The sequence below is a fragment of the Pholis gunnellus genome (assembly GCF_910591455.1).
Source record: "Pholis gunnellus genome assembly, chromosome: 8".
Taxonomy (NCBI): domain Eukaryota; kingdom Metazoa; phylum Chordata; class Actinopteri; order Perciformes; family Pholidae; genus Pholis; species Pholis gunnellus.
This window is the reverse complement of record NC_136534.1, coordinates 22101178-22115076: the sequence shown is the minus strand read 5'-3', so window position 1 is coordinate 22115076 and position 13899 is coordinate 22101178. Positions and strand designations below refer to the sequence as shown.

The 13899-nt window shown below is 44.9% G+C and overlaps 3 protein-coding genes across 5 annotated transcripts in view; all 3 read right to left on the bottom strand.

Moving 5' to 3' along the window:
- Positions 1-1109, bottom strand: part of gabbr1a (gamma-aminobutyric acid (GABA) B receptor, 1a) — a gene marked incomplete at both ends in the record, with an annotated part of 54426 nt that extends 53317 nt beyond the window's left edge. For both annotated transcript variants that reach the window (XM_079164902.1, XM_079164903.1), the window contains 2 exons: positions 704-768; positions 1031-1109. In XM_079164902.1, the coding sequence (XP_079021028.1) occupies positions 704-768; positions 1031-1109 (144 nt within the window). The remainder of the gene's footprint in view (positions 1-703; positions 769-1030) is intronic.
- A 3589-nt stretch (positions 1110-4698) lies between these two features.
- On the bottom strand, positions 4699-10362 carry sh3bp5la (SH3-binding domain protein 5-like, a). Its single transcript, XM_079165340.1, has 6 exons — positions 9721-10362; positions 9223-9285; positions 8707-8835; positions 7764-7928; positions 7001-7174; positions 4699-6772 (listed from the first exon to the last, which is right to left on the bottom strand). The coding sequence occupies exons 1-6, from the start codon at positions 9928-9930 to the stop codon at positions 6215-6217; spliced, it is 1299 nt and encodes a 432-aa protein (XP_079021466.1). The 5' UTR covers positions 9931-10362; the 3' UTR covers positions 4699-6214.
- Positions 10363-10829: 467 nt separating this feature from the next.
- mgat1a (alpha-1,3-mannosyl-glycoprotein 2-beta-N-acetylglucosaminyltransferase a) lies at positions 10830-13810 on the bottom strand. Of its 2 annotated transcripts, none has more exons than XM_079164738.1 (3): positions 13604-13810; positions 12277-13204; positions 10830-12079 (listed from the first exon to the last, which is right to left on the bottom strand). In XM_079164738.1, exons 2-3 carry the CDS (start codon positions 12907-12909, stop codon positions 11381-11383), a joined length of 1332 nt encoding a protein of 443 aa, XP_079020864.1. In that variant the 5' UTR covers positions 12910-13204; positions 13604-13810; the 3' UTR covers positions 10830-11380. The 2 variants fall into 2 exon arrangements, with proteins under 2 accessions (XP_079020864.1, XP_079020865.1); XM_079164739.1 differs by lacking the exon at positions 13604-13810 and adding an exon at positions 13428-13525.
- Between the last annotated feature and the right edge of the window lie 89 nt (positions 13811-13899).

Below are 13899 nucleotides of genomic sequence, written 5' to 3'. Positions count from 1 at the left end.
ATGGGGGGCCAACTTAAGCCTAGCCTTGTGCACGTCAGTGTGTGCATACGTCCAGAGTGCTGCAATTAGATTTCAATCGTTTGACTGGCTCAGCTTCAACACTTTGAAACTGCACCAATCCCTCTCCCTCTATTTCGCTGCGGAACAGACTTCATTACAATCTTGTGAGCTTTATCGTCCCTCTCCACTCAAGAATGTACTGTCACTTCACCTGAATGTTTGAGCTTCACTGTGCAGAATGACGCTTGTACAGCGTCTGTTTTCACATTCATCTGCGTTTATCTGTGCTCTCCTCAATCCTCAGTTCAACACATGAACATAGGAGCATGATTTTTGCCACATCGCAACTAATTTGGAAGCCTATCATTGTCCGTTATGCAGCTCACACAGTTGTGATGTAGAAACTTGAAACCTCCAGTGCACATGCACTGAGAGTAGTTACCATATATATAGTAGTAACCATATATAGTACCAGCTAATTTGTGTTCTTATTGTCGCACATTTTCATTTTCTCAGGCTGTCATCTTCTATTTTCAATTCAAATAGGAAGAAATCACATCACAGTGAGTATTAGCTGCTTATTACTTCCAATACTGTGTTATGTATTTTGAAAATCTTCCAAGCCAGCTGTGGTTTAACATGCTTGATTTGGCAGGTGGGGCTGTGTCATTTACATTCACAGCAGTAACAGCGTTCTCTGTACCTGTTCTTGTGTCAGGCCTCTGTAGCGGATCCCCCCATCCCTGGGAGGCCGGATGATAGCACAGCCTGAAAAAAACAAAAAGAAACAGGAAGAACAATCAAGGACAAGAAGAGCAGAGAGGGAGAGCTCTTTCTCCAGATAATGTAGAAACATTACAGCAACGCCACATACTGTCAATTTAACTGATGCCTTCCTCCCTGCAAAAATAACAGCGCTTCAGTCAGGTCACTTAACAATCTCTGCGGAGTTACTTCTGTCCATTAAGGCATGTTATAAACACACATACAGATTCACGCACATATTCAGTCACAAACACACGCAAATTACCTCCAGTTGATGAATTATGTATGGGCACAACGAGAGATGGAAGAGCATAGAGAATAATCAGGAACAATAGTCGAGCCATCTCTGGATCTGAAAGAGAAGGAAGAGAGAGGATTTTTAAAAGTGTGTCGAGGAAATTGAGGCTTTTTCGAAGAAAGACAGAAGAGGAATTGGGAGACAAAGAGAAAAGGGTTACTGAGAAAAACACTCTTATATTAATGCAACACTCTCAGTCGGTCCACTGCTCACTGTCCTTCTGAAAAAGGGATGCATCAACTCTTTGGCAGAAACGCTCCCTTTTCAACCTGCCTGACGAGCTGCAAGATGAGTCCACTTTTCTCTCCCTGCCTCAGTTTGTATTTACAGTGCAGACAGGCCAGCTTGGCTTCAAAAGCCCAGTATACGAAGCTTCATCTCTGGTTTTGATGGTACGAATTCTTGCAAAGCGCCATGCCCAGAGAAACATTTCACGCCAGGGCAAACTCAATGGATTTCTGAGTTTTCTTCAGTTCAGGGTAGAAAAGTATCTGTAACGGCTTGCAGACTGTAGAAAAGGTGCTGTTAAGTGTGTTGACCGAATTTAAAGGCACAACGACCCACCACACCCACCACTCCTATATGCCAACACTGTCCGACTTACAATGGAGTTTAAAAAAAAAAGAAAAAAGAGTTGATGCAGAAGAACCACCGATTTATTTAATTCCAAGCATTCCTCTTCCTTGTGGCCTACATTACCCACAGTGCAACTTGACTGTTGACATCACTTGAGGTAATTTATCTTCTTCACACAGCTCAAAAGGCATTATACAGTTGTTTGTATGCAGTAGTGCTCCCAAAGACCTGTAAACAGACTGTGAATGTGTAAAATTAGAGGAGTTCCTCTGAATTTACAATCAACAAACAGTATCTGTAAAATCAACAAATAACAGTGAAAATATCCTCCCAATGAAAACCAAACTCAATGCGTACAAAGGCTCTGTTTGCTTTACAAAGATGGCTAAATGGCAGGCCACATGGTCGCCACACTTGCTGCCTGACGTGCAGATTTCATGAGTACAGACTGAGTGTGATACGCCAACTAGCAAAAAGTCAAAAGACCCTCGAGTCCCATGAGCCACAGCGCCTGGAGCGCTGGCAGGCAGGGGAACACACACACAGCACAACTGTATCAATGATAATCACACTATAGCTGCTCATTTTGCAGCTTTGAATAATAAATGTTGCTTTATGAGCAAACATATGAACACATCCATGCACTCTCACACTCAACAAGGCAGCAAAAGGGTGGAGGGTGTGTGTGTGTGTGTGTGTATGTGTGTGTGTGTGGGGGTAGGGGGTAGGGGGGCATAACAAAGCAAAGCGCCACAGTGAGGGAGACAGATGGCAGCGAGGCTTGCTTGTGGAAGACAGACAAACTCTGCAGGATACTTCATTAGCATTATCCAGTGTATTTTTAGAGTTCACTGACAAGACGCATGCAGGAGGTAGACACCAGAGAGTGTGTATTATTCGTGTGTGTGTTGGTGTGTGTGTGTGTTGGCAGCTTACAGTGTGCGCTTTTGTCCTGTGAGGGATGGCGGGGAGGCAGTAAAGAGAAAAAAGGGGGGTGGGGGCGGTGGAAGGACAGCCCAGCATGGAGTCATTAATATCAGCGATCACACACTGAGCCGGATAAAAGCAAACTATGCGAGTGAGTGTAGCACGGATGAAGCAGCCTATCCAGTATAAAGCCAGCTAACTCCAACGGCGACGTGGCTGCAGCGGCACTGAGCAGACGGGGAGGGGGGGGGGGGGGGGGGAGGGGGGGCAGTCGACTAGCCTCAAGCTTTAAATGCAATTAAGACTTCAGCACCACGGACAGCGCCTTCACTGCTCCAACACACTGCAGCCCCGCGAAACACCGCGTTGCAACAACAACACAAAACACCTACAGCCCATCATCCACATCCAGCTCTAATGATGCACAGGCACTGCCTACTTCCTTGTGTGTTTATAATGCCGGAAGCTGCAATGGAACAGCGACGATCCGGCGGTCCATTTCAGCACCAAAGACAGATTCATGTAGAGAGGCAGTTTTATTTTATTTATAAGCTCTGAGCAGATCCACACGGAGTACACACGCACATACTCGTGATGCTGTGTTTGGTGCGTGTCTGAGCATGAACTATTGAGACGTGAGGGTCACAGTAAGGGTGCCACCAACCGTATGCTGCCGGTAGTTACTTGTCGGCTGTTGACAAGGGAATCCGTGATGGCCTGTAGAGGAAGGCCGACCATACTAACAAGCCCGTGCAGTCCTCATAGGAGTGGATCTCAAAAGTAGCATCTTGAATAAATGATCGTGTCTTTAAACCGGCTGTACGTTTTGTTACAACAATTAAAAATTAAAAAAAGGTGCAAACATCTTCCCCTGTCATCCTCTCTTTCTAGAGCACCAAAACGTTAACGCAGACAGGATTCTTGCGGGAAGGTACTCAAAACAAATCTGGCCTGTGAACCGTCGAAAAAAAACAATTACCTTTGCATACAAATTAAAGATCGAATATGACATCAGTCTAGATCATCCTGCATGGCAAATGGGGCATTTTCTGAATACACGTCGTCTCATATTGCGACCTACAGTAATAGTAGCATCTATCTAGCCGCCTGAAGCGAAGCCGTAGCATGTGTACTTACTATTAGTTTCGATGCGCTCAGTCAAGGTAGCAGTGCGTCCTCCGGGGTGGATCCGCCAGGGAAAGCCCAATGTCGGATTATTTGGTAAAAATATGCATCTCTCCAACGATATTTATGGCTATATTAGTATGGCTATAAATGTGCAAGCTGCTCCGTTCGTAAACAGAACGTTACAAAAACAAAACCGTATCTCATCCCGGGTTTATTTTTCTTCATGTATTGCAGTTACGCATGGCAAAAAGTAAGAAACGAGAAAAATCCATACAAAACAAAATACATGCACTATATACAAACGCATCCCCATAAAACGATGAAACACCGATTCACCACACTCCCCTCCTCTCTTTTTTTTTTCTCTCTCCCCCTACAATCTTGAGCTAATACACGACGTCATGATGGAGACGCACCGTGCGTAACAGCCCCTCTCTTCCCAAGATGAAACGCGCTAAGGTCTGGGCCCACGACAGTGAAATATCACAATGAATCTTACGAGGGGGCTTTGGGTTTAGGATAAGCTTGTGGATTCATCCCACCGTTAATAATCATATCACGGCAGGAGGACTAGACATGGATGGAGGTGCAGATATGGTGCTATGGCATTAACACTCACTACATTGTTAAGCCTTTTTTTTTTGCTCCAAAGCTCTTTGGAGTTAAGTCGACGAAGCAGCAATCAGTCATTTCTACGACACTGGTCATCTATGAAATCAAAGCCCGTTGTGTTTTTCGTTCCCCCCCACATTTGTCTTTCCCACCATCCTCTGCTCCTCTTCTGCCATCTATTCTGAGATGCTGCTTCATATTTATATATCTGCTGAATAATTGAAGGAAGGCTGGGGAAGACGTAACCTTTCCCTGTCTCTCACCATCCCTCTTCCTGCATCAAACAGGAACTCACACCCTAACCTGCCGCTCCACATGTGATTCTACAATAAGCCATACAAGATATCACATAAATAGGACAATATGAGAACCTCGCAGGCCCAAGAAGTATGATTTGGTTTATTGATTATAGATATGACAATGCATAAATTGGAAAGTGACATTCTGACTACATCACAAATGTCATTAATAGGGTGAAGACTAATTGTTAAGACAGAAGTGAAGGTGAGGTTTTTTTCAGATTAACTGCAACGATGAATTAAATACACATGACAAACTGTGAGCATCCAGAAAACATCTGTACAACCAACATTCACCTCCATTAACACATGTAGCTGTACATGTCAATATTTTCCAGCTTTGTAATAATTACATACATTTACAAGTCATTTCTTGACTTCGTCGTTTCGCATCTCACACTCAAAGTACAATATCATAAAAAGAAAATACAGAAATCAGAACTCTTCAAGTCTCATCGGATTCGGCGCCTGGGTGACTTAGATTATTAGTGTTCCAAAAATCATAAAACGGGCGCAGACACACACAAATGAATGAAATGGTTCTAAACACAACTACAGATGAGATTACAGCAAAGTGCCACTCATGCTAAATGTGTTACTCGTTCTGTATCAAGGCACACTTCAAATCACAACAAGGGCACATTGTTTCTAAAAAGGCAAACAAAAGAGGAAATGCATTTGCTGCCGAAGAAATCCACTCGTACACATGTAAACAATATCCGAATAACACAAAAGTTGGGGAAAGGTTTTTGCACCATACGACATTAAAAAGAAAACATGGCTGCAGCTTCATCGTCTTAGCTTTAACAGTTTCAGTTTTACTTTCAGCATAAAGCCCTGAATACATGTCATACGTGTCTGTTTAGACGGCTAACAAGGAGCGCATGCTGTCTGAGTGGAAAGACTCATTATCGTCTTCAGACTCCATTCATTTCAGGAACTCTCAAAAAACGCATTCTCTCGTGCTAAAAATAACACTGCTTGCAGCATGTTACTGGAAATAAATATATGAAATGTGATTTCAAACATGCTTTCACCCTGCACTGACAGAGAATCGTTTTTGTCATTTTTCCCTGCACACTAACTTGATGAGGGTGGATACGAGTGTCTATGGTGAGACCCTGCAGCCCCCTCTACCTTGAAGCAATCGCTGATAAGACTCGACACTGACTGGGAGGGGAAACAATGGAGGGTTTTGTTTTCACTAGTCTCACCCCATTAGATCAACGTTGTCTTTTGATCATTCTTCGCTGTTCCTTCATGCTCAAGGAACAAATTCTACCCAGAATCCCTCAATATACAGTATACTTGTCCTGGAGTGTTGAAAGCTCTTTAGCTTCCAGTAGTGTTGTAACCAGGCAGCAATATTAACTATTGATCAGTGTCAGCGTTAGAATAATGTATTGTCAGTCAACATACGTGTGCTTATTTACACCATCAACTCATATCGTACACCTACAACTGCATCAATCCAGTTTCACAGCTAATTCACTGTCTTATACTTTGGTTGGTACCTATGTGTTCGGGATGCTTACCCTAATTGGTAGTTTATTTTGATAACTCACTTTGCTTCTGCAGTGTTTATAGCGTGTTTATATCTATGACAGCCTCACAAACTGAAGCTTCGGTGATGCTGCTTGTAGAACTGCTGCTGGCGCTCTTTGGCGGTTGCTTCTTCTCTTTTGAGCTTGTCTCTTCTATCCATCACTCCGACTCTCTCTTTCTCGCCCTCATCCCCAGTTACGCTCCCGACATCGCTGAGGTTCCCGAGGTGCTCAATGGAGTCATATTTCTCCAAGTCGGAAGCGATGGTCTGCAGGCTGAAGACCGAAAGGGAATCCGACCCCGCCCGCTCCCTCTCCTTCTCCTTCTCATTCTCCTTGTATTTCTCCAGGTCGATGGCTGCGTCCACCCGACCGGGCCCCGTCGCACCACCACCACCGCCGCCGCAGGCTCCGCCTTCTTTCTGAACTCTGACGTCGGACTCGGCTCCAACGGGGGGGCTCCGCCCACCGCAGAGAGTGGTGCGCCCCCCCTCTGCCGGGCCCCTCCCCCTCTGAGCGTGAATCTGCTCACTGATTTTCTCCAAGTTTCGTAAGGCGATGGAGTAGCGGGTCTTCACTTTGGCTACGTTCTGTTCCAGCTGCAGCACTATGGCCTTGTTCTCCTGGAGTCACACAGAGGGCACAGCAACTTTTATCATCAATTTCAACATTGATTTTATGCCAAACAGGTGGATTACCTACCAGTGACCTGCAGCACATTTACAACACAACTAAACGACTGCATTTTCCTTGAGAGGATGGGGAAACTGGGAGTGACGGAGAACAAAGTACAATGCACAGAGCATCTTGTGAGTGCTTACGGTTTCACAAACTCCCTGAGTCTGCATTACCTCCAGAATGTGGTTGAACTGGGCCTTGAGCTCGAAGTAGGGTTTGGATTTCACAATGACTCTTTTGAGGGACTTTTGCAGCATCTGAACCCGAGCCTCGGCCTCCTGACAGGCGTGTGTGACGCGCATGTGCTCCCTCTCACTGCGAAGTCGCTCCTCCTCAGCTTCGTTCACCTGCGAGAGACACGCAGGAGCAGGATGTTAACACGCAAACACACCAATCCGAAGCCTGTGTGTTCATGAGTACAAGACATCGATATCTCTCTTTATTCAATTATTAACTCCACGGAAGTTTGATCGTTATTTAACTTTCTGACAGTGCTACAGGGTGCAATGCTAAATCGGTGGAGTATTCTTTAAACAAGACACCACAACTCATATCAACTCACAAAAAACATCTAAAATATGATTTGACAATGTTATTAGTGGGCTCTGGGGGAAACGGATGCGTTTGGACTGAAATGGTGACACAGATGTGCCATGGGAATTTCAAAATAAAGGCGTATCTTAAAGACGATAATGGGTATCAATGTTTCCACTTTGCACTGATTACTTTGGATAGTTGATCATTGATTCGATATATTGATCCAGATCAATGTATCGTTACACCCCAACTATCCACCGTGTTTTAGATGATTATTTGGTTCTTTGTACTTTCCAGTGAGTGTTTTTCTTCTGAGACACCATCCTGCACCTACTGTACATGTGTCTGTGTGTGTGTGTGTGTGTGTATATAGCAAGTGTCCCTCCTCCTCTTTGTTACCTTGGAGGTAGCGTGGTTGAGCATCTCCTGCCAGGTGGGATCCAGGGTGTTCTTGCCATCCGCCATCAGACCCTGCTCTGCCACATAGACCATCTCCCTGGCAGCTGTGTGCATAGAGACCGCTCTCTCATAGCTCAAAGCTGCCTTCTGGGTCTCCTGTTGTGCCTATAGAGAGCAGACTAAACGTTTACAGCCTGCAGAAGTGGAATAAGACAAGGACACCACACCCTGCTGTGTTAAGACGAATAACAAGCAGAACTCAAAACTGTATTTGTAAATCAAAGTTTTTGATTTTCAAAGTTTAATAAAGGTAAGTCCATAAGGCCAATACATTTAGAAACAGGTAAGTAAATGAAAATAATCAATTGCCTTTTATATAATTGTATCTATTTAACCGTTTACAATTTCCAATAAAGACCGTCACGCACATAGTGCTCCTGTATCCGGTATCCAGATTGTGTGCAGGGCAACATCCAATTAAGATAGACCGCAGCTCACACCTTGCACGAGAATGAATCTCACATACATAATGAATGACTGGCTGTGATCAGAGCTCTCTTTGCTACTCAGATTCACTTTAAGGAGTTGAAAACTGAAATTGCTGCAATATAGAGAAGACGTGACCCTCAAAATCTTGTCTACATTGTCCGACGTAGGTAAAGAGCAGTGTGTAGGGTGTTTGTAAGGCTATAAACAACTAGGAACACTCCTTCAGTGCGGTCAGGAATGCAGTAACGCTACACTACGTATGTGGACTAATGCGCCCCTGACCACCTTCAAATGCTGTCTGAACGATCAGATCCCATTTTGTCTACACTCCTGGATCTGACAGGGACTAAGTGCTCAGTCTAAGGACACTTCAGAAGGCCTCGTTTATACTGAGGTCAGCACTTTAAACGCATGGGACACATTTAGACAGAGCACACATATCATTTGTGTGTACCTCTTTGGCAAGGCGACGGGCTTCATAGTAGGGTCTTGCTTTCTCAATGCAGCCACCGAGCTGAGAGCTCTGAGCATTGAGCTTCCTGGCAGACTCTGTGAGGATCTTCCGGTAGCCTGTTCTGGCATCCTGGATGGTAAATGTATGAAAGATTAGATTTAACTGTAATGTAATGGGAGGCGAGTGAGCAAACGATTCACTCGAGCGTCGAACTATCGGTACCAGAACATTTTTCCCTTTTAAGAGTTGTGACTTTTTCCAGACCTAATGCTTAGAGAAATTGAAAACAGAAATTATCATATTGATGAGCACAGTCTGGGCAGGCTAATAAAATATTCAACAACAGAGAGAGAGCAAGCAATTCCTCGGGTGTTCTTCTCACATTTCTCAGGAGTTTTGTTTTGTCAAAATCAAAGTGATTTTATGCAATCTGTTTTCCATATTCTTCAGTTATGTGTAGGAAGACTAAACAAATACCCCTAATTAGGTGGAGTGTTTGTTGTTTTTTTTACTTACATCCAACTGCAGCTCCAGTCTGTTGATTTCGGCACTGGCTTCATTGAGATGCTCCAACTCTTCCTGTGTGTGGGGGGGGGAACTGATTTAGGCCCTTATCAACAACTAGAAAAATATAAATTGTATATTCTTCTAACACACAGAGACTGTGTGAAATTAGCTTCAAATATCTCATGTATCATCATTACAGTTAAATGCAATAACGCTGTTGTTTGAACGCAATGGTGAAGCACGGGCTGCACGAACTGGGGCTGGTGTGACATGTACGTCACAGGTATGTCGGCATGTCAGTGAAAGATAATCACTTTTGATCTGACTACCGGATTAGCACAGATTATACATATATTAACTAGATACATAACGATGACAACCTCTCCGTTATGCTTAACCAAAAATGATCCCAGTATTACCCAACCTAGGGCCCGTTAACATAACTACATCCTGGCTGATTAACTATCTTAATGGAGGTTAGAAGACCAGTACCAGTAGTTGTCATACCTGGATTCTGGGGTCCAGTTCCTCCTCGTAGGGGCTGTGTAATTGTTTTTCTCCTTCCTCGCAGGTGTCCCTGACTGCCGTCTCTGGTGTTGTCCCATTAGTTTCGGCAGCTTTGACCTCCTCGTCCCCACCGGGAGTAACCTCCCTCCAGTCCCCCGCATCCGACTCCCCGGAGCCGGCGGGGCTCTCACGCAAGTCGCCTGGCTCCATTCCAGTGCCACACACAGCTTCGCTAGTAAACGGCGTTAGCTATAAAGGTTGCTTCTGCCAGCAGACGCGATGGCTAATTAAATCTAAGTAAAAAAAAGCCCGGGTCCTGCTAAAAGCTTGGTTGTGTTATTCAACAGGGATAAAGGAGGAAATACTTCCAGAGTAGGCGAGTGTTGTCGCGTTTGCAGCGTGCCATATCAAATCACATCGAAACACGAACCCACTGCACAGCTAGCCTAGCCTGCAGCCGTGCACGCTAACAGGATAACGCCGCCATTAAACGGTTACTTTAACTACAGCAAACAGGTGAGAATGAATATATATTATTAACAGTAAAATGCCCGTCAGTATGTCCCCCCATCACATGTGTTTTTTCCTCCATCTCTTACCGGTTCCTCATTACTTTAGCTAGGCTAGCTAGCTAGCAGTTTCGGTCTCACATCATCATTGCAAATGAAGTAAACAGAGGAGCATCAGTTTGGAAACGGAAAGCGCCAACAGGTTTGGGCCACGGCGGCTACCGTAGACAGACATAACCCCAACCGTTATACTGCATGCGTGTACATCTCATTTATAAACTGCTGTGTGGCGTCACTATCTTCATAGAAGTCTTTCATTAGTACTACACTATACTCTTCACTGTTATAGCATTGATACACTTGAGTCCAAATCAATGGATCCATCATTTAAGGATTCACCATGTATGACAATACCCTGAATGACTTGAGCGTCAAGCATTTCCCCCAAAATTCAGTGTCACACATTTGGTATCTTTGTAAACTTTGGGCATGTGTATATTTTGAATTTGCACTTTATGTTAATTTAGTTATATTTATGACAATAATAGGTCTCCTGTTTACATTGCTGGCATTGTGTACATTAGTTGAGCAAAAAAAAGCAAAATTCTGTATTTTTTTATTCCAAAAACATACAAACACAGGTAAAAAACCTGCAGGTTGTACTACATTGGAAAATCATTCAACAAAATGAATTTAGCAGGAAGGACCGATTTTCATAGAAGACAAACAATGAGAATCAAATGACGGATTATACTTCAGTTATGACCTGTCACCACCACCATAAGCAACCATACCACAGATTATATTTGCACATCTGCACCAGACATTTGCAAATAATTAACACAAAAGTGGCAAACTATGTAATTGCATTGAATGCATAAATGAATGTCATGTGCATAATTAGCAGGATATAAAAATAGATCTCTGGTGTAATTGCAGCAGTCTTGTCTAACAGACGGTTTAGGCTGATAATGAAAAAGACCTGAGTAGCATTGGCAATAACCCCAACACCAGATAGACAATCCATTCTACATTATTATAGAGAATATTCTAAAGTACATATCATTCAGTCAAAGACAGTCAGTCTTTGGTCAGGAATACTTTTTCCCCCACTGACATTCAGAGATGCTCATAAACTTTCTTCTGGATTATCAGCTCCAGGTGGGATCATAGTGGGTCCATCCTGGAGGAGGGGCCAAGTAGATTCGGCGTCCTCTTGAGATGAAACTGACAACCCCTCTGTATCCTGTCCTCGGGACTCCAGACTTCAAATCCTCCATGACCCCCAGGTTTTTGGCCAGCACTTTGAAACTGTCCTTTCTTGAGTATTGAAGGCGGAAGGGCCCAGTTCCTTTCAGCTGGCCCTGCTTAACATCTTCATATGTAACCACGGGAGCACTGTAGACATCCTTCTCAAAATGTTCTCTGTACGTCCCCTCCTTCAGGTAACTCAGGTCTAACTTGGTGAAAGGCACAAATTCGGTGTTTAGTTTAATGTATCGCAGGTACCTGTCATAAAACTGACCCAGGCTCACTCCTTTCCGGCCAAATGTCAAAGTTCGTGAGATCTCTGGCCTTATACAGGCGCGGTCCCGGCGCTGCTCCGGCTGACGCATCCAGTCGTCCCAGAAGGAAGCGGGCCACTTGGGCTCCAGCTCCTCCCACAGCTCCCGGAGGAGCATCCACCCCAGACCAGGAAAGAAGTCTGTCCTGTAGAGCAGGTCAGCCTTGCCTGGATCCACGTACCCATCCCGGCCATTGTCATTCCAGGCCGACACGCACCACAGGCTGGGGTCCGATTTCAGGAGTGGCTGCAAGGCTTGGAAGTACTCAAAGAAGTCTGGCGCCACCTAGAGTAGGAGATGAACAATTCAATTTCAGTTTACAGTGACCCGTTAACAAGTTAAATTAACTTCACTTAAAAGCTGTGAAATATGGAGCGTATGCATTGTTTTTGTATTGATGCGGGTCAAATACAACCATGGGCTTTTGAATCTGATGTAACATTGAATATGAAAATTATTAAATGGAGCAATTTGATGTTTACCTCGAGGTCATCCTCCACAATCACAGCAGAGGAATGAGAGAGGGTCTTGAACACCTGGTTGAGAGCCCAGCGGTAATGCCTGGAGATTTTGTAGTAACCCTGAAATTTCTTGTGTTCTGGTCGCACCGCCACCTCCGACAAGTCCGGCTGCTTCAGGTGAATGACTTGATTTCCATAGGAACGGATCACCTCGGCAGTGTCGGCGTGCCCACAGTCCTGACTCACTACGATTGGGAAACGCTCCGCAGAAGGACGGAGCTCCAGGAGTTTGTCCAAGCAGCGCCTCACCGTGACCCTGTTACAGGCGATTACCAGGATGGGAATGACAGGCTGACCCGGGACGACCACCTTTGGACCGTTTCTGTTTGACGGCTCCCTCAGCGACTGCTGGTTCTTGATCTCCAGCAGGATCTTTTTCTGCAGTTCAAGCTCTGCCTCGAACGTGTTGGCCATTCGGAGCACATCTCCCACCACATCATTGGTGGGCCTTTCGGGCACTTCTCTCTGCTCTCGGCCAGGCTCGCCCGGCTGGCCGGGTGGGGGTCGCCCCCAGAGCAGAAGCACCAGTATGGCGTTCCAGGTTATAAACAGGAACGTGCCACAAATAATGACAGAGCCTTTCTTGCGGAGCATGGCCCAGAAACTCGGAGGGTGGAGGAGGAGGACGGGGTCCGAGTAGAACGATGGCGTCCTTGTTACAGGCAATAGGAATGGGAAATGGCGAGGACAGCTCGTGTATCATCACAAGCACATAATCAGAGATCTGGAGCCACACTTTGTTGGCTCGCTGTGAAGTCACCGAAATTATAATGACACAAAACAGTGTCGATGAGGGCGAAGATGGACGCAATATGACGAAGGACAGGAGTCATCTTTGGAGTAAAGTTGCGATTCTGACAGATCCCCAACTTTCAATATCCTCTTCCTTCTGAAATAAATAAGAACACAATGTACTTTTAGAAAAAAAGCAAAAAGGTTGCAATAAAAGTGCCAACAAAGTGGCAACATTGTAAAAAAAAAAAAAAAAAAAAAAAAAGAGAGTTTAAAAGCAGGAAATCAGTTTATGTAAATGTATATTTCGTAAGAAGTTGCTTCATGTGACCCGGAGTGATGAATCACCCAACTGTCTCTGATCGATTTTCTCTTATCACCTGTGGCTGCCTCGCTAAATACGCCAAACCGTTTGCTACGAAGACTGAAAAACAACCATAAAAACACAGATGAATTGTTCAGCCCGCTGTCCTCTCAGGTGATCGACAGACAGGTTAGACCAGACAGACTGTAAGTACTGTAGCTTGAGGAGGAGCGTGTTGAAATTAGCCCTCACCCCTCTGAGCGTGTCTTCTTCTTCTTCTGCACAGTTCTTCGGTGACAAGTTGAACGACCGGAGCCGAGAGGACGGTTCGGGGCCGGTGTGAAACTGTCCCCCTGCTAGTTTCTCGGCTACGAAACCAACTTTGCACCCCTTTGGTTTCTCTTGTTTCTCACAAGCCTGGAAGAAGAGGAGGAGGAGGAGGAAAAGTAACACGACGACTTCCTGGGTAGCGAGCAGTTACGGGAAGTCCCGCCCTAACTGTCACCTTGAGTGAGGAATTACGTAACACTTTGACGTCGGAGCGGCTC